The sequence below is a fragment of the Trichogramma pretiosum genome, unplaced genomic scaffold (assembly GCF_000599845.2).
Source record: "Trichogramma pretiosum strain Unisexual culture from Peru unplaced genomic scaffold, Tpre_2.0 scaffold61, whole genome shotgun sequence".
NCBI lineage: Eukaryota > Metazoa > Arthropoda > Insecta > Hymenoptera > Trichogrammatidae > Trichogramma > Trichogramma pretiosum.
In genome coordinates this window covers 906017-933033 of record NW_019641638.1, presented here as the reverse complement: position 1 = coordinate 933033, position 27017 = coordinate 906017, and the positions used below count along the sequence as shown (strand labels likewise).

The following is a 27017-nucleotide window of genomic DNA, read 5'->3' as shown; positions in this document are numbered from 1 at the left end:
GTAGAGAAAGTTTAGCCATTTGCGAGTGATTTAATAAAATGCTCATAAGTTTTCTTTTATTTTCTTCTTCCTCCTTCGTCTCGCTACACACGATCTCTCTTTCTCTCCGCAGCACCGCAGGATATATATACATATATATATCGTTGGCTACGGCGAGAGGACGAGAGAGAAGCTTATTATTTTATACAAGGCGCTTGTGATTCACAATTCGTTCGTTTCGTTTCGATTAGCGCGGATTACGGTATACACAACAGCTGCTATTACTTATCTACGCGTTATATAAGATTATTATTTACATCGTTTTGACAACAAATTTTGGTAACTTAATATTATGTTTTTGTTTTTTTTCGTCATTTTTGCTTCGTTTTGTTTTGGTTTTTGCCACTTTGGAAAGAGCGCAAAGTCTTTGATGTACGTATACAAAAGCAATGTTTCGATGGTGTGAGCTTGCGGAGCTTGCAGAGCTTTCGAACGGCAACCTCTTAAAAGTGTACTCGTATCTATACGTATATCATATCGATCGTCGCGCAAGTTTGTATATTGTCTATATGTATGATGAAGGGCGAAATATAGAGAGAGAGGAAACAATCGACGACGAGGCGCGCACACGTTGGAAATCGAGTTTGGCAGTGATGCGATATAAATATTTTCTCTGCTTTTAAAATATTATATACGATGTGTCACTCTATATAACGTTTTTATAAAATTACGCGCTATATATTTATTATGAATTTGATGCACGGCACACGTCATATCAAAAATATATACCGAACGAAAAAAGACAAGAGAAAAGAAAAAAAAAACGATTGCCCGGCGCTCTTTTTGTATCCCTGGTAAAATTGTTTTGGAAAATCACTCGGTCCCCCCCGCGCGTTACATCGTAAACTATTACCGTCCGACGACCTTTATTATTTAGGAGCGATGCAATGTATAAATGAAATTACTCGGTATGTACTTCGGTACTCGGGAAAATTTGTCAAAGCGTATCGCAAACACGCGCATGGACGCGCGACAGTTGCGTATTGTAAAAGGAATTTTCGGGGCACGGAGAACAAAGTTGTTTCGACGCATGCAACAAAAAGTATTGGAAAAAAGTTTTGGTTTGAAAAATACAGCTCGTCTCTGCGTTACGGGATTCCTATCTGTAGTTACGTATTACATCGAACAATTGTCATACGCTTAAATGTGTATAAATGATTGTAAATTCAATAATTCGCTTAAAATCTATCTACATAATTAATATACGTATACAACAGTAGCATCGATCGATTAACAAAAAATTAAATCTTCATCAGAATCTCGTGACCCTGGCCGATCTCGGGCTCTGCGACTCGTGCTCCTCCTCGATCGTGTCGTCCCTCAGCTGGGCCAGCGCCGAGCCAGGCCTCGGGCTCGGCGTGCGCCTCGCCTGGTACGGCTCGTTAAAGATACTGCGATGCTCCTTGACGAACACCTCGGGCTCGATCGGCTGCCGTCGAGTCGTAGACGACGGGTCTAGGGCTGCCGCTCCTGCTCCCGCTGCCGCCGAATTTTTGCTGACTTTTTTCCGCAGCAGCGAGCGGGGAAGGGCGTAGCGAGCCTCCGACAGCACCGAGCCGGCCTTCGAAAACGGCCCGCCTTTCTTCGTACTCGCGGCTGTTGCGGCTCGAGCTGCGGCTTGTTGCTGTTGCGGCGCCTCTGGCTGGATACGGCTGACCTTGGCGAGACACACGCGATATAAAATACATCGGTTATAGATATTATTATAATAATTATAACAATAATGTTATTTCGTTTCGTTATGAAGGATTTAAATTTTAACGAACACGCGTAGTAAGCGTAAGCTTTTTCGCGTCTTGATGCCTGCGCTGCTTTTTGGATTATCCGCGATTAAAAATGCACAACCATCATCTCTGCGAGCTCGTGTCCAATTAGGCGCGGACCCTTCGCCCGGCTATACAGAAGTCAAGCCCGAAAAGATATATCGCGCGGCTAAAGCTCCGTGCGAAACAAGCACACGGCAGCAGCAGAGAAAAGCGCATTATCTCGATTCCAAGGGTGGTGGGCTAACAAGCGAAAAAAAAAGAAGACAGAAAGAAAGAAAGAAAAAAAAGTAATGGAGAGAAAAATTATTATTAAACTCACGGCTTTTTAACGTACTCGCGACTGCGTGGCACGGGTCTTATCGTTCGCGTATATGACTTATTACAGTTGCGCGCGGTCGTATCGGAGAGAGCTTTTTTTTTTTTTAATTCGTTCATAAAGGCGTCGCGCATTATCGCGCACGTAACGACACAAAGAAAATAGAATGAACGATGTAAAATGCAAATCGAGCGCGAAAATATAATGCGCGCGACGAAGAAAGTAGGTCTTTAGCGAGCTTTCGCCGCGAGGGCTGGTCACGAGGCTTGAATAATCCATCGAGAGAGATAGGAAAACCCGCAAAACCGCAGTCAATAATACTATCCTAAATAATTCACCGATCCGAGACGTGCGCGTGCGTGTCTTTTTCCGAAAAATCAGCTGTTACGTAACAATTGCAGCTCTCTCTTACTAGGAACTATACTCACGTCTGGCTCATCTACATAGAGCCTTGGCACGACGTAGGGCTGCGGCTGCTGTGCCGCAACATTGGCTGCGGTTGCGACGTCGAGCTCGCGCATTTCCGGCCGGAAGCCGTAATTGCTGTAACCGGGCGTGCGTCGGGGCTCGGGGCTGCGACCGCGCCGGAACGACAGTCTGCTCAGCATGCCACCACCACCTCCCCGATTTTTACCCGTGACCGACGTCGGTCCTGCTCCCGTTGTCGTAGTCGTGCCAGTCATCAGATGCGATGGTACAGCAGCTCCTAGTGCTGCTGCTGCTGCTGCTGACGTCGTTGGACGAGTCACCAGCTCGTTGCCACCGCCGTAATAATAGTTGCTGCCGGCTGCCAATGCCTGCTGCTGCTGAGCTGAGGGTGAGCCCGTGGCGCTAACGTACTCGTAAAACGGCTGACGACCGTTAATGCCCACGTCCAGATACGCTCCCTGGAAGAGATGAAGGAACGAGTGTCGATAGTTATTTTAACGCGTAAATAAATATAGCTATAATATGTAATTTTTACTATGCACGCGCTGATAGGATAATTAAAAAACTTTTTTTTTTTGAACTTAATGTCGTCTACGTTATTTGATAAATAGCTTGACCAATATGAAAAGTCAGAAGTTAAGAACGGATTACGTTTATGATCGCGCTTTTATTTAGCTGCTTGCTGAATTTTCGTAATGTTTAGAAGGATTTTTTTAGATGTGTGACAACTCGTATCACCTTTTTTTTCGTTACCATTACTCCAGTTAAAATTTTAAACGATACAGAAATACCGCAACTCAAAATCATTAACAACTTGAAAAAGTTAGCTTTGATATACATATCTGTTGGTATAGGAATAATATAACTTTGATAGCAATGACTTTGATTTCTGGGTATAATTCAAAAAGCTCTCCGAAGCTTTTTTGTTCAACTATTGGATGAATAATAAAAAGATCAATTTATTAATTTATTTTGTTTTTAATTTTTGTGTGTGAGTGTTTTTTTTATTTCAATGTTATTCACAAAAAATTATAAATAAGTTTCATACTTTGCAGCTGCTTACTAATTTCAAAAATCAGCTTTCAAATCTCACGACTCTACCCGAACTTCATCACTCTGCTCTTCGAGCATCGATTCCGCAGCGCCGAAACGCGCCTGCCACTTTTGGAAAATTCATCAACGCGTCACACTTCGACACCGACCCCGAATGAATTATTATCCCGTAAAAGTGTATAATAACAACGCGCGTCGACGCCTGAGCTTTCAATTTTCCCTCCGCGATTCTTTTGTTTTCGTATACAAACACGCGATATTCGCGTGTCCCGCATATTCGCGCCCCCTCCGTTTACACACGCGATCGATTTATCAATATTGACGCTCGAGCCCTGCCACCGCCGCGCGTGAAATTGTAAATGAGCTTTTTCACTCATAATTTACCTGTCTCGCTGCCAGGGGCGCGTTGACGAATCTCGGATCGTCCATGAGCAGATGATCGGGCGGCAGCGGCCCCGCGAATCTGCTGGCGGCCATCGCCGAGGCCGCCGCTGCGTGCACGTACGACTTGTCCCGGACGTAGTGCGAGCACATGAAGTACGTCCTGGGCACCAACACGCCGCAGATGATCAGACAGGCCGTGGCCACGGTGCCCGAGCAGACGATGGCGTCGCGCTTATCCTGGCCCATGAGCAGGAAACAGGTGATCCAGACGGCCCAGCAGACCAGCAGGCCGATGCCGGTGGCGAAGAAGCAAGTGCCCTCGCGATAATTGCGCTGCACGTGAGAGACGAAGAAGCAGCTGGCGAACAGCGAGCAGAGCAGAAATATGTCGTAACCTGCGGTGAAAGGTATGCGGGTGAATTCGAGCGTTGACAATTAAAGCGAGCGAGTTATTTGAGGAGCCTTTGACAGAGCTTGATCCGCAATTAGTCCTTTGAGAGTAGACTATTTATTAGACAAATAGAGAGTTTGATTAAGCCTCCTGGCAAAGGGGCCGCCAAGAGTCGTCGCGTCTTCATTAACTCGCGTCGATCGAGCGTTAAAATTAAGTTCCTTACCGAGCAGCGCTATATAAACGGGACTCCTGGCGACTCGTGCCGAGTCGGCGTCGCTCAGTGCGAAGTACATCGTGGCTATGGCCAGCTCCACGCCGGCCATGAACAGCAGCATGAGGCACTGCAGATAACCGTTGATGTGCTGGGTCGAGAACACGCCCTTGCTGGAGAAGGCGAGAAAGAGGGCCCGGGTGAGCATGACGGAGAAGGCGAGGCCGAAGCCGAGGCCCGAGACGAGGATCTTGCGCGAGTTGAGATGCTCGGCGCCCATGGCCCTGTCCTCGAGGCAGAACGGCAGGGCGCTCTGGAGCATCAGAAGAGTGGCGCCGATCAGCAGACAGGTGAGCAGAGGATTGCCGTCGAGGATGTCCTCGACGAAGTAGCGATAGACGACGAAGGCCAGGATGGCGCAGCAGGCGAAGGTGGCGCACGAGCTGATGGTCAGCAGGATGGGCACCCAGACTTGGGGCTTGAGGACTCGATGGTGGTTATCCTCGTCGTCCTCTTCGTGCTGATCGTGCTGATCGGCTTCCAATTCGAGGAGCTTGAAATTGGCGCAGGACTGCTGGCAGCGACGGGTGTAGTTGCGCACGCAGAGCCGGGCGAGTCGGGGCTGCTCCTTCTCGGCGACGACCCGGTAACGGGCGCTGGTCGAGTCGATCTGGTAGGCGGTCGTTTCGCTGAGAGAGCCGTCGATCTTGCGCGACACCACGTATCTGCGAATAATAATAATAAATGGTAATGATATTTTAAAAGGGTTGAATCACGTCACGACGATGCCGTGTTGTATAGTACAGTGTGTTATACACAGTCGACGGGCCAAAGTTATATACGTGTTTCGCGTAACCGCGTAAGCAAAGTTGCAGTGTACACATAGAGAGAGAGAGTTGCGAAAGCTTTTGAAAGTTCGGATTTATCGATCGGATATCGGCAAAGTGATTTATGTACTACGCTGACTAAAATTTATATATACCTACAGAGCTCGCGTAATACAATAATAACAACGTTACGCGTACATAGCTATATAAATGTTTACCCACCTAGTCGAGTGCGACTTGGCGGGCACCTTCAGAGTCTCGTAGACCTCGCTGTTGCTCATGGGCTTGCGCAGCTCCGGCTCGAATCTGGGCAGTACGCAGCTGGTACCGCCGCCGCCACCCTCGTTGGAGGTACCAGACGACGACGAGTAAGGGCAGCTCGTCTGCTGGAGCTCGCGCAGACCCTTGGCTATCTCGAGGATGGCCTTGCCGACGCTGAGCACGTGGGGCGAGCGCACGATCGTGCTCGCGGGTATGTCGTCGTCGGAGGAGGATGAGTCGCCGTTGTCGAGCTCGCCGTCCGGACCGAGATCCACCACGAAGTGCTCGGGTTTGATGAGGTACGAGCCCTCGGGTACGTAATCTGCGTAGCGCGAGAAAAATAACTTCAATAATATCGTGATCGTACGGGCCATCGCGATATATGTATAGGAGCTTTTTTTGCCGCTTGCGGATTTACGAGACGCCGTCTGTTGGCGATATCGAGAAGCTTAGTGATCGAATCGAATCGTTTTACGAGACAGAACGAGTTCCCGAATATTCATCTAAAAAATTTTACGGAAAACTACGTATATTTTTTGGAAAATTTACAAACATTTATGAAGACTTTTTAAATATATTATGCAAAAACATTGGCAAATGAAGCGAATGTTCATATAAGACAGAATAAGAATTTGAAATGTACATGCTAGTGTTGCTGCTGCAGTTTGCACTTTTCATGAGGGTTTTATTTAAGCAATTAAAATTTCATGATTAGTCGTTCTTTACATTCTATTGTTTAGAACACGCATTCATTGCAATTTATTTTTGTTACACTTCGTTTTTGTACTAAAAAAACTTGGTTTGTCAATGTTCAAAAGGTTTTTCCAAAAGCATGGATCGTGCAAATATGGTCAAAAATGAAGAAGCCCGAAAATGCATGGAAGTTTTAGGAGTTTCTCGATTTCCTTTGTTTGTATTTACTGCAAAATGCACATTTCTGTGGCCAGCCCAAAGTCCTCGTACACAATCCATAGGAAGATTTTGTATATTTGTATACTTATCAGTATTAGTGATTTGTTTAGTAAGTATTTTTATATGAAAATTATTCAACAGAATAATTAGATAAAATCTTATATATTTATAAAAGATTATATATTTAGATCGTGAAATTATTTGAGGAATGCAAAGAGACCAAAATTAACAGTAATAATATTATTGAATGTTCCTTGCAAATTTTGATGCTTTTAATAATATGCAACTGTTATATGTTTATGGTCTTAAAACAGGGTAATGTGAGTTAATTTTTTCCTTCAAGATAATACTCAATGCCCTTGTTTTATGCAGAGGATCATTCGCTAACTTTTGTTCCAGACGACTATGTGCTTGTCCACATTTTTCACACTCTTTCAAAGCGATGACTCCGCAGGGCAATATATTCTTGATAAAATAGTAAAAAAAGCTCTTTGGCTGGCAACTATTCAAACGGGTGATGTCTACGATTTTTTTTCAAAAGCATTAATAATAATAATCTCCATAAATTTCGTTTATAAATTTTACAGTTGGAATTTTTATATTGTGTGCAAATTACATAATATATCCGGTAGCTAGCCCAATCATAATGCCATGGATATTTTCAGATAATCAAACATACGAAAAAAATCTACCATTGAGGATCGAACTTTTTCTCAACGAAAATGAATACTTTTACGGTGTCTTCATCGTACATTGTTTTATCGTTAATTTCCACGCCATACTCACAGGAATTATCGTGTTTTATATATGTATGGGCGCAGGCGTTATTGTTGGCCAACTTCAATGTTTAGAGTATGTGAAAAATGTTTAGTTACTTTTTCAGTAATTTTGAGTAAATTACTTCTGAAGAATGAAATTTAGATACTGCTTGAATGAAATAGACACTGAATACAACCTCAAGATTTCTGCTTTCGACGAAATAAAAAGCAATTTGATTTGCGAAAAACTAAAGACGATAATTCGTCGACATCAAAATTGTATCAAGTGAGCTATTTATTTATAAGTTTAATGTAATAGGATCAATAATATTTTTTATATCAAAATTTGATGAAATAATTTACTCGAGGATTATAGGCTTTTTGAGATGTTGTATTCCTTGACAAGTCCTGCAGCATTTATAACAATGGTACTAGACGGACTTATTCTCGTTTTAGTCGGAACATGGGTAAGTATCCAAAGATTGCAACGGCAATATGAACAAACTCACTTCGATATGAATTTAGATGGTAATTTCACTGGCAAATTCGGACTTGATGGAAACGGGAAAAATGTTTTTCGCTTTTACTGGCAATCTAATTGTTTTAATTGTGATGTGTTTTCCAAGTCAATTAATGAGCAATGCCAGTTATGACTTTTTCCTTCACAGGTAATAATCAGCTTTACATAAAAGTAAAAAAATGTATTTATTTAGTTTAATAAGTATAAATTCTGCTTAGCAATTGTCTAAACTGGTATAATTATCCGATAAAAGCTAAGAAGCTGTTAATACTGATAATAGCAAAGTCAATGCAGCCCCTCGTATTTTCAGCTGGGCCGACGATTGAATTGAATTTTGACACTTGCAGTACCGTAAGATGCCTAATTTTTGCTTTATCAAAAACCTTAGTCAGTGAAGTCTATGCTATAGGTAATTAAAGGAACGATTTCGTATGCGGCAACATTCAGATCGATATATACTTCTTGGGAAAATCTATGAGCACATTTACTTAAAATTTTTAAATTACGAGTTTCTTTTTTATTGGTTTATTACAATTTTCGTGTGGTGGCGTCGTATATGTACAATAAAATACTTAAGATATTGGTTTGAAGCGCTATCACCCCCAAATAAGACCTCCAAAACCAGATATTTAAGCCTTTACGTGGGCAAAATGCCCACCTATGTGTATTTTTTGATAAAAAAACTTGAAACGATAATAATTAAAAAATTAATAATCTATAGGAACACAAAAAATGTAGTTAAAGAATTTTTTTTATTATCATTATATAGTTACGTGAACATCCCCTGAATCATCGTAAATTTTTATGTATAATTCGTATAAGTATAAAAAGTGAGAATTGTTTCTTGAGTGCTGAAGTATTGTCTGGTTTACCCTACATAAAATTTTCAGAAGAGAAAATTTCGATTTCCAGAAAAACGTCACTATTTCGTTTCTTTTGAAAACATTTTTTCACTTCAATTCTCTGGATAAATCTACGAAACAAATAGAAACAAAAGTCAAGGCTGAAGTTAAAAAAAAACTCCAGTTATTATTCTACATTCTAAAGTATTACGTTACTTTTTTAGAGATGTATGGAGTTTGCCTAGGAACGAAAAGCATCGATGCAAGAAAGAGAAGTCAAAATCAATAGTTATTAAAGTTTTTCATTTCATTTATGTGTGTACGTCTTTACGCAATTAAAATTTTCATAAGTCGCTTTTTACATATTCTATTGTTTACAAAATGACACGCATTCAAAATAACTTATTCACGTTTTATCACACAATCGTTATAAGCATTAAATTAGTATATTTCTCAACGGGTGCACATATGGTTTTTTAGCAAAACGAGGGATTATAGCACGAGCCGAAGGCGAGTGCTGTAACGAGTTTTGTTAAAAAACCATATCTGCACCAGTTTGAGATACTATTTTTTCCTACGAGAGCCTAAAATTAGCGGCAAAGTTGCGTATTTTAGGTTAGAGTGGGAAAAAATACTTTTCACAACTTTTCACGAAAAAACTCTTCACGCAAACATTTCAAAACATTTCAGCAACATGGATTATTCAAATATCGCGATTATAAATGAAGAGGCCCAAAAATGCATGGAAGTTTTAGGAGTTTCTCGATTTCCTTTGTTTGTATTTACTGTAAAATGTACATTTTTGTGGCCAGCCCAAAATCCTCGTACACAATCCATAGGAAGATTTTTTATATTTGCATACTTATCAGCATTAGTGATTTGTTCGGTAAGTATTTTAATATAGAAAATAAGGTAAAAAATATGATAAAATCATCCAATGTGAGACGAATATTACATAAATCTTTAAATAAGACCATTTAAGTATTATAAACGTATCAACTTATTTTTGATATTAGACTATATATTTAGGTCGTGAAATTATTAGAGGAATTTAAAGAATCCGATATTGACAAAAATGATGTAATTGAATGCAGCTTGCTAGTTTTGATGTTTGTAACAATATTCAATTATTACACCTTTCTGGTCTTGGAACAGAGTAATGTGAGTGAATTTTTCCCTTCCCTTCTTTTCGGAGATAATCATTTTCCAACTTTTATTTCAGATTAATATTTGCTTGTCAACAATTTTTAGACTGTTTCAAAGCAATGATTCATCAGGGCAATATATCATTGATAAAATAATTAAAAAAGCTCTCTGTGTTTCTAATATTCAGACGGGTAATAACTACGTTTTTCCGTAATCATTAATATTTTATAATATTTTAAAATCTCTCTATAAATTTCGTTCGTTACTTTACAGCTGTCATTTTGATGTCGTGGACAAGCTACGTAATATATCTAGTAATTAGTTTAATAATTTCGCAGTCGATATTTACAGATAATCAAGCTTACGAAAAAGTTTTACCTTTGAGGATCCAACTTTTTCTCAACGAAAATAAATACTTTTACTGCGTTTTCATCATACATTGTTTCATAGTGCATTCCCACATTTTATTTTGGGGAGCAATCATATACTTTCATTGTATAACCGCAGGCGTTATTATTGGGCAGCTTCAGAGTTTAAAGTATGTGAAAATTTTTGAATTATTTTTCCAGTAATTTTAATTAGTTTGTTTCATAAATTGTTGTATCATGCGCTGCTTCATATGAAATTTAGATATTCCTTGAAAGAAATAGACGACGAATACAACCTCAAGATTTCTGCGCGCGATGGAATTAAAAATAACTTGATTTGCGAAAAACTAAAGACGATAATTGGTCGTCATCAATATTGTATCAAGTGAGCTACCTATTTTTAAGACGAGTAGATTTTTTTACGAAGGTGGCTCTTGGTAGTTGTAAATAAATGCCTTATAGACAGTATGATTTAATATATCCTGAAAACAATTATAGAGTATACGAAGTTTAAAATTTTATAAAATATTGAAAAATATCATGTCTTTGTGTATCATGATACTAGGTACACATATTTGAGTTCAACAACAAAAAGATGAAGTCTGAATATTCTTCAGGTGGTTGGACTCGAATGTCTGAACCTAATATCATAAGACATGATATTTTCAAAATTATATAATCTTTTAAACTTCGTTAAACTCTATAATTTTTTTCAAAGACTATAAATGGATTATAGAGGGCTTCATTTGCAGGTACTGAAAGACACTTACGAAAAATTTGGTGAAGATCTGTGCCCTGGAGATAAAAGGCTCGCCTAATTTTAATAATAGTTTTTATGCCAAAACTTAATGAAATAATTTATTCGTGGATTTTAGGGTTTTTAAGATGTTATACTCTTTGACGAGTCCGGTAGTATTTATATCAATGGTACTAGACGGACTTGTTCTCGTGCTAATCGAAACGTGGGTAAGTATCCAAAAGCGACGAAGGCAATTTCAACAAACTCACTTCAATATGAATTTAGATGGTAATTTCACTGGCAAATTCGGACTTAATGGAAACTGGAAAAATGTTGTTTGCGTTTACTGGCAATCTAATTTCTATAATTGTGGTGTGTTTTCCAAGTCAATTAATGAGCAATGCCAGCTATGACTTTTTCCTTCAAAGGTAATAATCAGCTTTACATAAAAGTAAAAAAATGTATTTATTTAGTTTGATAAATATAAATTCTGCTTAGCAATTGCCTAAAATGGTATAATTATCCGATAAAAGCTAAGAAGCTGTTAATACTGATTATGGCGAAGTCAATGCAGCCCCTTGTATTGTCCGCTGGGCCGACGATTGAATTGAATTTTGACACTTGCAGTACCGTAAGCTGATTATTTTTTGCTTTATCAAAAACCTTAGTCAGTAAAGTCTATTTTATAGGTAATTAAAGGAACGTTTTCATATGCTACAACTTTCAGATCGATATATACTTCTTGGGAAAATCTTTGAGGACTACAATTACAATTTTTAAATTACGAGTTTTCTTTTTATTGGTTCATTTTAGTGGTTCAGTCGGCCGCAGTCATTATAAGTAGTTTAACATATGTACAATAAGGGTCTACTACTTAATATATTGGTTCGAAGCGCTATCACCCCCGAATAAGACCTCCAAAACCAGATGTTTTAGCCTTTACGTGGCCGAAATTCCCACCTATGTACCCTCCTTTTTTTATTAAAACAACTTGAAACGATAATATTTAAAGTATTAATCATCTATAGGAGTACAAAAAATGTAGTTGAGGAATTATTTTATTATCATTATACAGTATACGGCCAAAGTACGTGAACACCCCCTGAATAATCGCGAATTTTTATGTATAATGTGTATAAGTGAAAAAAGTGAACATTTTTCTTGAGTGGTAAAGTACTTACTGCCTGGTTTACCCTATATAAAATTTTCAGAAGAGAAAATTTCGATTTTCAGAAAAACGTCACTATTTCGTTTCTTGTGAAAACACTTTTTCACTCCAATTCTATCTGATTCTTCCAATTCAAGCTGAAGTTAAAAAAAGTACACGTTAATATTCTACATTTTAAAGTATTACGTTGCTTTTTTAGAGATGTATGGAGTTTGCCTAGGAACGAAACGCATCGATGCAAGAAAAAGAAGTCAAAATCAATAGTAATTAAAGTTTTTCATTTCATTCATGTGTGTACGTCTTTACGCAATTAAAATTTTCATGATGAGTCGCTTTTCACCTATTCTACCGTTTAGAATGTAATACGTATTTAAAACAACTTATTTTCGTTTCATCATACAATCGTTTGCATTAAAAAAACTTTTCACAAAAAAAACTCTTCACGCAAACATTTCAAAACATTTCAACAGCATGGATCATTCAAATACCGCGATTATAAATGAAGAGGCCCAAAAATGCATGGAAGTTTTAGGAGTGTCTCGATTTCCTTTCTTTGTATTTACTGCAAAATGCACATTTCTGTGGCCAGCCCAAAATCCTCGTACTCAAGTCATAGGAAGATTTTTTATATTTGCATACTTATCAGCATTAGTGATTTGTTCAGTAAGTATTTTTGAATGAAAATTATTCAACAGAATAATTAGATAAAATCATCCAATGTGAGATTTTTTATATTAGATTATATATTTAGGTCGTGAAATTATTTGAGGAATGTAAAGAGACGGAAATCAACAGTAATAATGTTATTGAATGTACCTTGCTAGTTTTAATGTTTGTTATAATATTCAACTACTACACCTTTATGGTTTTACAACAGAGTAATGTGAGTTAATTTTTCCCTTTCTTTCTTTTAAGGAGATAATCATTTGCCAACTTTTATTTCAGATCAATATGTGCTTATCAAAAATTTTTAGACTGTTTCAAAGTAATGACTCATCAGGGCAATATATAATTAATAAAGTAATTGAAAACGCTCTCTCCGTTTCTAATATTCAAACGGGTAATGACTAAGTTTTTCCGTAAACACTAATATTTTATAATATTTTATAATCTCTTTATAAATTTCGTTCATTACTTCACAGTTGCCATTATTATGTTGTGGGCAAGCTACGTAATATCTCTAATAATTAGCCCAATACTTTTTCAGTGGATATTTTCAGATGATCAAACATACCAAAAAACCTTACCATTTATGATCGAACTTTTTCTCAACGAACATAAATACTTTTACTGCATTTTCATCATACATTGTTTTATAGTGAATTCTCACGTTGTATTTTCAGGAACAATCATATCCTATCATTGTATAACTGTAGGTGTTATTATTGGGCAGCTTCAGTGTTTAAAGTATATAAAAAATTTTGAATCACTTTTTTCAGTTATTTTTATCAGATTTCTTCATAAATTGATATATCATGCGCTACTTGTTATGAAATTTAGATATTACTTGAATGAAATAGACGATGAATACAACCTTAAGATCTCTGCGCTCGACGAAGTTAAAGACAGCTTGATTTGCGAAAAACTAAGAACGATAATTGGTCGTCATCAACATTGTATCAAGTGAGCTATCTATTTTTAAGACAAGTTGATTTTTTCATGCAGATTTACGAGTCCCAGATGTTCACTAAACTTTTAAGGTGTTTGTTGGTACTTGAAAATAAAACGCCTTCTAGACAGGATTTAACAGGCACTGATAGTAATTGTAGAGCATACGAAGTTTTAAATATTATAAAATATTGAAAAATATTATATATCATTTTCGTACATCATACGTACGAGACTTCAACTTTTTCGTGTCCTGGGAACACCTCCTTTCCAAACGTTCAACAATAAAAAGATGAAGTCTGAATACTTTTCAGACGATTTGACTCGAATGTGTGAACTTGATATCATAAGACATGATATTTTTCGAAATTATATAATATTTAAAATTCCGTTGTACTCTATAATATTTTTCAAAGTCTACAAGATCAATCTGGTCAGTAAAAGGCTTAATTTTTAGATACTAAGAGAAACCTAAAAAAATTTGGATCTGTGACCTTGAGATGAAAGGTCCTCCTCATTGTGATAACATTTTTTATGTCAAAACTTGATGAAATAATTTTTTTGCGAGTTTTAGGGTTTTTAAGATGTTTAATTCTTTGACAAGTCCAATAGCATTTATATCAATGGTACTAGACGGACTTGTTCTCGTTATAATCGGAACATGGGTAAGTGTTCAAAGGCGACGAAGGCAATTTCAACATTATCACTATGTTATAAATCTAGATGGTGATTGCACTGTCGAATTCGGACTTGATAGAAACTGGAAAAATGATTTTAGCTTTCACAGGCAATCTGGTTGCTATAATTGTGGTATGTTTTCCAAGTCAATTAATGAGCAATGCCAGCTATGAATTTTTCCTTCAAAGGTAATAAATTTGTACATACATTCAAGTAACAAGAAAGTATGTAGTTTGTTTGAAAAGTATAGTTTCCACTTAGCAATTGCCTCAACTGGTATAATTATCCTATAAAAGCTAGGAAGTTTTTAATACTGATCATCAAAAACCTTAGTCAGTAAATAGTCTTTTTTATAGGTAATTAAAGGAACGATTTCGTATGCGGCAACTTTCAGATCAATATATACTTCTTGGTGAAATGTAAACAAAAGTTTCCGAAACTTTTTTTAAAGTGTGCAAAGCACGGGTAGGATGTACGAGTTTCCTTTTCATTCGATTATTGAAATCTTTGTAAGGTGGTATCTCAGTAACTAGCGTAAAGCCATCTAGTGGTCGGCTGCAGTACTACTCATACTGTATTAATATAATATTCCATCCGTTGATAGAATAAAAAGCTCAGAATGAAATATGACACTTTTGATTAAGATAAATCTTATTAGAGTAAAAAGTTCATTGGCTAAGTAACATAGTGTAAGTTGAAGCCGCTTCCTCGGCACTCACTATTGAAAATTATAACTAATCGAAAAGTATTTATGCAAAATTAAATCAATCATTATTTTAAATTCAAGAAGTAACAAATTTGAATTATTATGTTAGTTGTCTGTGGACAGCCATCAGAAAAGAAACATCTTTGCATTTAATTAATAAATAACATCGAAATGTGAAAAATGAATCCTCATAGCTATAAAAGCAATTTTTGAAAAATTAAAAAAATTCAAGAAAGTCAAAATATTAATCAAAATACAAAAATTCCAAATCAAAGAGAAATAAATCAAATTTAAAAATGAAACTTCTGTTGAAGTTTCACTTCTGCTGTTTAGATTATCTAGACACCATTCAACTATATGACAGCACCAGATGTGACATTTCAGAGTTTTTTTTCCTGGAACTTTATTTACTTTTTTTTCTTTTTGATTACATTTTTTGTTGTTGATTGTTTTCAACGAATTGAATGAAAAGATGTTTTACTTCTTATGACTGTGCATTAACAGCCAACTCAATAATCTTACGAGTGAGCCAGGCATATCGTTTAAACTGTCAAAAATCATTTATTTATCCCAATCGAAGTCACGTTAAATGTGTCTGTACACTATATACATACAATTGATTCAAAACTCGTCGTTACAGAGTTATATAAAATTATATATCAAACGGGACGTAAACAAAACATATTCATCGATCGCAGCGCGTTACGAGAACGTGTAAACGTTGTTACCGTGCGAACCATTTACTATCGGAGGGATCTTACGCCACTGGTTACCCAACCCGAAGCACTTGGTCTCGAACGCGAACTCGCTCGTCCTATTCTTGTTCGGGTTCGCCCAAAAGTCCTGGTAGCAAACTTGGCTGACGCAGTACAATCCGTCCTCCTCCCTTTGAAATACCTGCAGGTCGGCCCGGTATGTCCTCCCGTCGCAGCCGTACTTGTCCAACCAGCCGGTCAGGATCCGCAGGCCGCGTCTCGTCATCCTCGTCAGCCAGATCATACGATTCTCGGCGCGTAGACACGTGGCTTCGTCGCACTGGGCCGTGAGCACGAGCATGTCGCCGTCGGTGTCCGCGACGTTCAGCACGGCGATCTCGTTCAAGTGCGGATACTTGGGCTGGAACTTGTGCTCGTATCTCAGGCGGCCTCGACGATCCCACTGGGCGCAGGTCAGCCAATAGCGGACGCTCGGCGGATCGTCGTCGCCGCGCAGGACCTTGGCGCAGATGCTCAGGAAGCCGTTGCGCGTCGAGTAGGCCAAGCGCTCCGTCGGATCGGCTCCTCGACGGTACTCGAAGGAGTCCAGAAGCCGATACCTGGCCAGCGTTGCAGGATTCTTGTCGTGTCTGTTCCCGACGACGAGCGACACACCGGCGATCAGGAAGCCGCTCGCCGGGTCGATGAAGTGCTCGACGACCAGGTGGTCGCTCGTTGGATCGCCGTCCACGAGCGGCGCCACGGTCATCGCGTTGTCACGCTGCGACTGCTCGAACCAGAGGTAGGGCCCGTCCGCGTTCTGGAGACGATCTGCGTCGAAGCCGAGCCTGCATATGGTCACCTGGTTGATCTGCATCGGTCCGACGTAGCACTTGCTGGCCGGATTGTCGCTGATGACTATCGCCGCGAATCTCGTCTCGTCGTAGACGACGAAGCCGTAAGGCCGTAGCTGGCTCAGTTGTTCGGCGGCGGCCTCCTGGACCAGGCAGTCTTCGAGGTGCACGACGAACAGTCGCCACCTGTTGGCCGCAGACATGGGCATGCTATAGTCGTACCAGCTCAGGATCGTCTTGTTCTTGCCCAGGAGCCGCACCTTCATCGTGCCGGGCGTGACGTAGCCGGTGCTTCGTCGATTTATCCGCAGCATGATGGGGCATTGGTACCGTTGGCCCTTCCGGTCGTCCAGGTTCACCTCGCAGTCGAGGTATCTGCGCCGTTCGTCGACCACCACCCGTGGCTGCCGGTCGCAGACGACGTACGCTCGCAGGTCGTTCTCGTACGAGCGCCGATCGAAGACCAGATTCTGGCCCGGGTAGGTGTAGTGGACGATGGAGGGCTTGATTTCCGGAGGACTGGTATGGAGGTGGTAGGACAAAGTGGCGCCTTTCCAGCAGGTGTAGATCGTCGCTACTATCAGGCCGAGGGCCATGATGACATTGAATTGCCGGACGAGAAGCAGCATTTTGTCTGTGCGAACGAACGAAAAAAAAAAAAAAAAAAAGAATGAAGAAGACGACGGGACAACGAACAGATCGGTGAGCTATACTCTGTATAATTACCTTTGTTTACTTGCCGTGTGCTGTGTCAACGGCGACTGTGAGCGATCGACTGAGTGAAAGCAAAGGTGACAGAGCCGTACGAGGGTATGGTACAGGCTCATTATGTAGAGGGGAAAAATAATTTGTTTTTGTTAAATTCGTTTACGCGAATCAGGAATAATATATTTGAAAAAATGTTCAATATTCGATGGATAGTTTTTGGCCAACAAACAAGTTTCTTTTTCGTGAAAAGGATCATTAGAACTTGACGTGTAAGATTAAGACTGATCGTTGCCAATGAAAATGAGAGTTTTTTTTAAATTGGTCTAATTTTTTAAATTCAAGAGCTGCGAGTATAATTATCTTTTCACCAGTATTCAAGCGAATCATTATAAATGTACTTACATCATAAAAATCGTATAGCAACTGAAACTTTTATGAATTAAATACAAGTATAATTTTTATAGCAATTGTCTCAATTGTTTGATTTTTATTTCAAAATGAAATTGAAAATTTCAAGAGCTAGAAACATGGAATTTAAATCAAAATAAAGCTGGTTTTTTAATACCTCTACCTATCAAGTTACAAAGTAACTTATTTCGATTTCGAATGTTTGTTTTTCGGGACAAAGATAATAAGCTAATATTTTAGATTACCCAAGTTTTTAGATATTCTTTTTCATTGAATCTTAAGCAACAATTGATTTAATTTTTCATAAATACTTTTTGATAACTTTTGAAATTCGATAGTGAGTGCCGAGGTCGCTATCGAGGGATATTATGAGCAATTTATATCTCCGTAGAAGGGGCCAAAACGTGAAATTAGCTTAGTGCTATAGAAAAACCTATGGTAAGAGTGACTCAAGTAACTCATTATTGCACGACGCTGACCGCCCCGCGCACGTTAATATACTATTTTAAAATAATACATTTTATAAAATATATTTAAAACACACATCAATATGTATCAAATATCATTCACACATAAATGATGATTATTAATTTAGTTAGTTCAGTAATAATAAATAACTTGGCATTGCTCTGTGTTTATTAGTTTGCTGAAATTATCGTATCGTAATTCGTAAATATTATTAAATTTAAGTGAGTTTGATGTGTTGTAACATCATTACAGAAAGATAAATCGTTGGCAAAATTTCAAACGACAAACATGGAATCCCGTGGTATCGACTGTACCGTCAGGTAATTTTTATTTTATTCGAATGAAATTGTAACATTCACGATGTAACTCTCAATTTTTTTTATTAATTTCAGAATAAAAATAGAACCTTCTGATCTGTCGCTCACTGAAGAGGAAAATAACCTTACAGGCGAGACACCATATGCTGAAAATATTCAACATTCAAGTTTTCTGCATGAAAATTCAGTAAGATTTGATATTTATACAAGCGGCTATTATTAATCTACATTTTTCACGAAAATTTTTTTATAATTTCTACTTGATTACAGACCCACACGCTTCAAGAAAATGACGAAATTAAAATTGAGATCGAATGTGAGGACATGAAGCTTGGCTCGAATTTACTAGCAGTGACGAAAATTGAGGATAACTATTCCAATTACTGGCCAAAAATAAATTATAGCGAGGATCATAAAACTCAAAACATAATTAAAGTAGAAAAAGGTGTTGGTACGGTGAAACAAGAATTTCGTGTCAATGAAACAAAGAATCCGATTATGAATTATAACTGTGAACTCAACGAGCTAAATAGAAAAAGAAATGTTACAAATGAATCGAAAGATAAATGTAGACGCAAGGGGAACGCGGATACCGTGCACAGAAGTATCACCCACAATTGTGACGCATGCGGAAAAAAGTATTCAGACCGATCTAACCTCCACCGTCACGTCAAAATATCGCATAAGAATATCACTTACGCGTGTGATACATGCGGAAAAAAATTCAAGAGAAGGACTTATCTCAAAATACACACCGATTCAGTGCACAACGGTGTCAGACATACATGTGATGTATGCGAAAAAAAATTCACAACCAAGACTGATCTAAACAAACACATCGATTCGATGCACAATGGTAATCCACCTACATGCGCTATATGTGGTCAGACATTTACACTAAAGAGGGCTCTGAAAGTCCACGTGGACACGGTGCACAAGGGTATCACACATGCATGTGATGTATGCGGAAAAAAGTATTCAAACCGATCTAACCTCCACCAACACGTCAAAATATCGCATAAGAATATCACTTACGCGTGTGATACATGCGGAAAAAAATTCAAGAGAAGGACTTATCTCAAAATACACACCGATTCAGTGCACAACGGTGTCAGACATACATGTGATGTATGCGAAAAGAAATTCACAACCAAGAGTGATCTAAACAAACACATCGATTCGATGCACAATGGTAATCCACCTACATGCGCTATATGTGGTCAGACATTCACACTAAAGAGGGCTCTGAAAGTCCACGTGGACGCGGTGCACAAGGGTATCACACATACATGTGATGTATGCGGAAAAAAGTATTCAGACCGATCTAACCTCCTTCGACACGTCAAAATATCGCATAAGAATATCACTTACACGTGTGATACATGCGGAAAAAAATTCAAGAGTAGGATGTATCTCAAATTACACACCGATTTAGTGCACAACGGTCTCGGACATACATGTGATATATGCGCAAAGTCTTTTACTAAAAAGATTACTCTCAAAATCCATATTGATTCAGTGCACAATAAAGTCACACACGCATGTGATACATGCAGAAAGAAATTCACTACCAAGAGGAATCTCCAATATCACATTGATTCGGAACATAAAGGTATCACCTACGCATGTGATATATGTGAGAAGAAATTCACACAAAAGACCCATCTCAAAAAACATATCGATTCGATACACAATAAAATCTCATTTTCATGTGATTTATGTGGCAAGAAATTTTCATTCAAGTCTAATCTCAAAATTCACATCGATTCAGTACATAGTCGTATTACCCACCCGTGTGAATTATGTGAAAAAATATATAGAAATCGACGTAGTCTTAATAAGCACGTTAAATCATTCCACAATGGTAATGTTTATGTGTGTGATGAATGTGGCAAGTCATTTTCACAAAAGAGTAATCTTAAAATGCACATCGATATGGCACATCGCAGACGCTAATTAATTTATATTTAATTGTATTAAAAAACTATTTGTCGCGATTAATGGTAATTATTCGTAGGACTAATTGCGGCATTTTATTTATGATGATATTAGGAATTTCTCTTATCATCGTGTAAAAAAAATAACTTCGATGTCTTAGAAAAATGAATGATCCGTATGATTTCCTACCACCGATGTTTTTGAGGTGAATATAAAAATAAAAAACTTAAATGAGCGATTCCTCTGGAGAATCGAATGGGTTGGAAATATATTTTTTTAGGATTCACGATATAAACGTTTTTTCAACGAAATGTAGTCGCACTAATTGTAACCAAAATCTAATTGTAACGCAAAAACAATTTGCATCCTTAGTGAGCATGTAAAAACTTTGACGCGCTTATGATCCAAATATAACTATTATAAGCCAATTTGATTAACTGTTTTAAACTTGTATTTTGCCTGATTTGTACAGAATCTGTGCAGCTCATTTACCCTTGTAGAGAACACACAATTTTATGACTACCTTCTGGCCAAAATAACAGTTTCTTAAATATTATAGAGCCACAGGTCAACGTCTGTTTCAACGGCCGTAGAATGTTTCAAATTCTTTTGTGCTTTTTAATGGCTATTTTTCATCATGAAGAGAAAACCTTTTCGAATGCTGTTTATTTTGCCCTTGCCGATTTAAAAATACTTCAACGCAAATTGCCACTTGCAGATTTACAGATTTGATGATATTTGCCGTCTAGCGGAGAAGACTCGAACTCAAAGTGATTTAACATAATTTTAGCGGAAAAATTGCTACAAACGAGCTTCGCCACGTGTTATCTTTAAGAATTAATTTTCACACAGCATTCTATTTCAGCAAATCGTATTATAGCATAGCAATATTACCATCGACGTGCGAATTATCGAGCGTCATGACGATCCAGATCTTCTTGTCGTCTTCCTCGTCGTCGTCGTCGTCCTCGTCGCCGAACCCGCCCTTCTCCAGCCAAGTAGTCACATCCTCGTAATCCCCCAGCGCCACCACGACCAACTGCTGCTGCTCCGCATTCGTCGTCGTCGTCGCGTTGCCGCTCTTATCCACCTGCGTCTCGGCCTCTGTCACTCCCCCCTTGTCGCTCTTCACGCATATGCCGGCCTCCCGGCTCTTGCGCAAAAAAGCGTCGAGCACGGGCCTCGAGTCGGCCAGCAGCATATCAACCCGCGAGTAACGGCCCGCAAGAAAATCGACCAGAACGTCGAGCATCGGCAGAGTGAGATTGGGTGGGGCGTAAGTGTTGACGGGCAGCAGATCGAGGGCGCGCAGTGGCTCGAGCACCTCGCCGTAGCGAGCCGGCACAAGCAGGCCGAGATCGTAGTGGGCCGAGCAGTCCATCTCGACGGCCGAGACCAGGGCTTGCTTGTACACGGCTATACGGTCGTTGCACGTGTCGTAGATGCGCAGACCGAGCGTGACGCCCGGCACGTAGTCCGCCCGATTGAGCTGCTGCGCCACGTACAGGGCGGTGGCGACCTCCTGGATGCTACGTGGCGAGCTGATGTTGCACTCGGGCCCGTAGTCCGTGTCGATGAACACTGCGTGGATTTTTTTTGCGCACGCGTCGATAATAATAATGTAGTAATTATACGCGTGTGTATGGATACTCACCGGAGAGCACGGCGTCGCCCGACGTCTCCATGAACGTGTGATTTTTCATGCAGACGAGATCCTCGATGGCGATCGCGCTGACGAGCAGCAGCCAGATAACGAGCGAGAACATCGTCGCGATCGGCGTCGTCGTCGTCGTCATTTTCAACGACGATAAATCTTTACTTTACCGACACCTCGTAAAAAAAAAAAAAGAAAAAAGAAAAAAGAAACGGAAACAAAAAAAGCAACGAGCGACGCACCAAACTTCACGGTCTTTTTTTTTTTTATTTATTTTCGTGTCGAACCACGACGAGCAGCAGTATAGCAACAGCAGCAACAGCTGCTACTAGCCAAAAACTGATATATCTATCGTTATATTTCTCCGTGCGTCTCGGGGAGTCTCGTGGCTTGTGGCTCGGCGCGATATATGTTTAATCGATATCCCGCGGGCAACGCGCATCAATCCTCGTGACGTCGCTGCTGCATCGACGCGGTGATCCCATCGCTCCCCTCGTACCGCTGCCAATCTTCGTCATTTTTCGTTGTTTCCAAAGTTCCCTCGATATACTTTTTTCGTCGACTTCTCCGTGTCGATAATTAATTAAAATATTTATTTATGCTCGCGTTCTATAATATAACGTGTAGCCGAGAAGCAGGCACATATAAGAAGCTGACGTCGCCGCCGCCGCCACCAGTACCAGCAGCACGTCGGTCGCGGCGCGTGCGTCGAATAGAGAAAACCGTATAAAACATATAAAACGATTACTCAGACAATGACCCAATAACTGTGTAAACACCGATTAGCCTGGTTATAGGTGGCTCTCTCTCTCACTTTTTCTCCTTCTTCTGCTTCTTCTTCGCTCTTTTTTTTTATTTTTATTTTACCGAGAAACGTACGTACGCCCCCGATGATTATCGACTTTGCTCAATCGTTCGCAGCTCCTTCCGTATATAACAGCAGCAGCGGTAGCAGCGAATCGTATGTATGAAAGCGCGAGCGGGATCAATCGCTCGTTTTAATTCCAGCTTATGCGCGCGGCTTGGAGCTTGCGATCGTGTATACAGGCGCGCGTTACGGCTCGTTAAAATCATTCGCGTAAACGCGCCACACACTACGCGTTATGAGGCACTTTTTTTCGCACCCTCCTCCTGCTTCTTCTTTTTCTTTCTTTTTCTTCTTCTTCTTTTTTCTTCCGTTGCCGTCGGCGTTTGCGCACACACATACACACTACAAACTGCACAATTACTCTCGCACTCTCTATACCGTGTTATATACCGTTTCAGCTCGTCGTCGACGAAACTCGGCAAACGGACGCATTTGCACGCGCGCGCGCGGGCACAAATGGGGAGGAAAAAATGTGCACAAGTACAAACGCGTCGCGGACTTGTTATTTTTAATTTTTCACTCTTTCCGACGTAATAACGTATGTACAACGTACTGTGTGAAATTCTACTGCCACACGGAGGAGAAAGGGTAGGTAGTGTCGCGCGAGCTCCGTACCGTCTCCGGGGCACTCGACGCAACTACTGTCGGAAGCCATATTTTGCACCTCTCTCTCGTGCAAGCTCTCTCTCTCTCTCTCTCTCTCGCACTAGTGTGTTTCTCTCTTCTTTTTTTTTTTAACTTAAACGAATTAGACATGCCGCGAGCTTGAACATGCACGAGAGAGAGAAAAAGAGAGGGAGAGAGAGAGAGAAAAAAAGGCGGCTCCGACGCGCGCCACTTAATTGACAGGTATTACAAAGCATGAAGCGAAACAAGAGAGAGAGAGAGAGAAAAAAATGAAGGTACAATCGTACGTCATATATTGAATTGCTGATAAGAATTGAGTAGTAGCATATTGCGCAATATGGGATTGCTATTTTGTCTGTGCACACGTACATATTCTCTCTCTCTCTCTCTCTCTCTCTAGCTTCGTACCAAAGCTCTAAAGTTAGAATTGGCTTGGTACTTCTTTATATACGTGTTGTTTCCCATGTATATGAACGATTCTCAATAAGCGTTAAAAATTGAAGTATAAAATCATAATGATTCTTTTATTGCACTACACCCATGAAAAACGTTTTTTTTTGAACATTCTGGTGTATAAATCAATAAAATAATGTTGCCACTCATTTTTGAAAAAGCTTTATTAAAAAACAACCCCTCAAAAGCTGTCAATTTTGAAGTGAATTTTATATGACAAGGATGCACCTAGTGAAAAAATTGTCTTCATAAAAAGTGTTTAGAATTGTTCAAGGAATATCCCTAAATTTTTTCAGAATTTTTGGAGCAATTTTTGGATTTTTCAACGAAATGGTCACATCCAAAAATGTGAAAGTCGCTCTATCGTTAAGTGCTTAATTTTAGAGCTCAAAAATTTAATTATTATACAATTAAAAACATAAATCATTTTTAATTTGAATCATTTTTTTCTAACATTCAGGGGCATAAATTAATAAAAAATTGTTTATATTCTACTGCACCCAACGACATGGGTGTGCATTAGCACAAGTAGTGTAACTAGCAAAATATAAACAAACTCTTCATTACGATCTTTCATATACCATGGATAACAGTGATAAGACATATACATTTTCTAGTATTTATTTAGAGGCCTTTATTAAATTATTGCTAATTTTTTTATGTTTTATTATAATTTTTGTATTATTACTTATAATTCAAAAATTTTTTCATAATTTGTTTTAATTATTTTTATATTTAATTCTTTTATTTATAATAATTTTTAATGCATAATTTTGCAATAAATATTTAAACAACATTGTTTAAACAATAATTATTGCTGTTTAAACAATAAACTAGTTCATTTATTGTTAAAATTATGCTTTGAATCGAATTTGATAACATTCAACGAATTCACTGCAATTATAATTTTTTACTCGATTTTCTTAAGCGTTTCCCCGCTATTGAAATAAAAATTAGGGTATAAGATACGCATTTTTAGATTGAGTACCATCGATATTAAAAATGGCAAATGGTTTTAGGAACATCCGAATAATTTTACGGGTGTAACATTAAAAAAACCATATTTTCTTAGCGAGTGGCGCAGCATACATGCGGGATTCAATTGCATGTATATTCTTCAACTGAAGACTGACAGTCTTCAGTGACATCTCAAAAGATTCGTTGAAGCTAATACTTGAAACTGCTGTAGTTTGGTGCAGATTAACGAACACTTTTTTTAGCTATACCCGTTTAAATATTTTTAACTTGATTTGACAAAAAGCTAGTCCCTCTTGGTATATTAATGGTAGGCGCTTTTCAAAGGGTCTGACATGAACCAAACATATTTTTTCAATAAATATAGCTTCAGAACTATCTCCAAAAAAATTTTGGAAGGGATTGAAGATTACTTTTTTACTCAGAAGCTCTAAGAAAATTTTTAAGTAAGGTAGTCCCTCTTTCAAATGTCTTAAAAATCGTGTTTAAATTGCTTGTAAATCTATCTATAAATACAATAAAGTAAGCAATAACTACATGATGACTTTCAAAACTTCCTATAGAATAAAATACATGCCCCTTGATCCTGATAAAGACTTTAATTTCGATGTATATAGCAATTTTTTAAATTTTAACGCTTAGTGAGAATCGTTCATATATCCATGCTCACACACACACATATCCTCGCTCTTTCCACGCTAAAGGAGCAGTATCTCCGTGAGTCGAATTTCAAGATGTTGTTTGTCTGCTTCTGTTGCCGCTGCCAGAAACCACCCGTATACATACGTGCAATATGTGTGCGTCTATATAGCATAATACACGTCGAGCAGACGAGGAGGCAAGGAGTTTGCGTTTGTGTGTACAAACACTCGATGCTCCTGCGGCTATGCAGTAGCTGCAGCAGCAGAAGCAGCAGAGCCTTGGCGCACATGAACACACACACACACACACACAGACAGAGGCATGTATGATCTGCATTATAAAACGGAACAAACGACGCGGCGCTTGTGCTGCACACTCGATAATGCAAAATATATAGGAGGGAAGAGAGAGAGAGAGGTCGTTTAATATTTCTCTGCGGCACATGAGGTACGAACGTTTTTTTACAATCTTTCGCCCCTTTATTTTTCCTTCATTCCTTCGTTGTTGTCTAGGCGTTGAACGTCGTTGTTTCTCTCGTTTGCTGCGCTGTCCCGACCTTCGCGGCGCAAACGCGGTAAAGTACAGGATTAAGAGAGGGAAAAAAGCTCGCCTCCTCTTTTTTTTTTGACTGAAAAAAGAGAGAATAAGAACGTACGTACCCTGCAGACAATGTCATAATGTGCATCGCTGCTGCAGCTCCCACCGCTGAAACATTATAAAACGTCACGTACAAAACGTTAACATACATTTATACGTATGCTTGTGTGGGTGTGTGAGTGAATATGTATAAACTGTACACACACACGCGCGAAAGCAGCAGCAGCGTAATAATACGAAGTAACGTCGCGGCGCGTACATCTCTCTTTCTCTTTATTCTCGCTCGCGCCGCAAAGCTTTGACCGCATCTATGACATTTCTCGTATTATTATTATATACATATGTTCTCTCGTTCTCTCGTTGGTTCGTCGACGCGCGCAACACGTCCCGAATTCGAACAATATATTAACGATATAATTCGTGCGGCTCGGAGAATATGTAGAGACGGACGCACATAGATGCTTATTCGTTATAACGTAGATACATGTGCGTATACGCGCGCTGGTGGTATAATATCTCTCTCCGGTTGAATTTTGATACGACCCGCGCGAGCGCGACTCGATCTTTCTGCCCGTTGTTAAAATAATGCTACGTGCGTCCGCATGCTGTTCCGTTCGTTTCCGCGCGCGCGCGGGCGTCTGTTTATCAGTGAAAGCTCTGCACCCACACACACATACAATAAATACAC

At 39.2% G+C, this 27017-nt stretch overlaps 2 protein-coding genes across 3 annotated transcripts; both read right to left on the bottom strand.

Moving 5' to 3' along the window:
• Nucleotides 1-744: 744 nt before the first annotated feature.
• Nucleotides 745-22331, bottom strand: LOC106648075. 2 transcript variants are annotated; one of them, XM_014364749.2, is made up of 7 exons: nt 22168-22331; nt 21408-22094; nt 5642-6002; nt 4605-5317; nt 3988-4382; nt 2550-3008; nt 745-1696 (listed from the first exon to the last, which is right to left on the bottom strand). In XM_014364749.2, the coding sequence occupies exons 1-7, from the start codon at nt 22307-22309 to the stop codon at nt 1292-1294; spliced, it is 3162 nt and encodes a 1053-aa protein (XP_014220235.1). In that variant the 5' UTR covers nt 22310-22331; the 3' UTR covers nt 745-1291. The 2 variants fall into 2 exon arrangements, with proteins under 2 accessions (XP_014220235.1, XP_014220236.1); XM_014364750.2 differs by having other exon boundaries at nt 1349-1691.
• On the bottom strand, nt 15662-17494 carry LOC106648076. The gene is made up of 2 exons (XM_014364751.2): nt 17401-17494; nt 15662-17308 (listed from the first exon to the last, which is right to left on the bottom strand). The coding sequence occupies exon 2, from the start codon at nt 17301-17303 to the stop codon at nt 15828-15830; it is 1476 nt and encodes a 491-aa protein (XP_014220237.1). The 5' UTR covers nt 17304-17308; nt 17401-17494; the 3' UTR covers nt 15662-15827.
• Nucleotides 22332-27017: the final 4686 nt, after the last annotated feature.

Excerpts from the sequence above, each read along its gene's own strand:
- LOC106648075 (XM_014364749.2), bottom strand. The coding sequence starts at position 22,309 with ATGACGACGACGACGACGCCGATCGCGACGATGTTCTCGCTCGTTATC. Across the intron at positions 3,009-3,987 it reads CGCCCCTGGCAGCGAGACAG|GGAGCGTATCTGGACGTGGG; the intron begins GTAAATTATGAG and ends CATCTCTTCCAG. Across the intron at positions 1,697-2,549 it reads TCTATGTAGATGAGCCAGAC|GTCAGCCGTATCCAGCCAGA; the intron begins GTGAGTATAGTT and ends TGTCTCGCCAAG.
- LOC106648076 (XM_014364751.2), bottom strand. The coding sequence starts at position 17,303 with ATGCTGCTTCTCGTCCGGCAATTCAATGTCATCATGGCCCTCGGCCTG.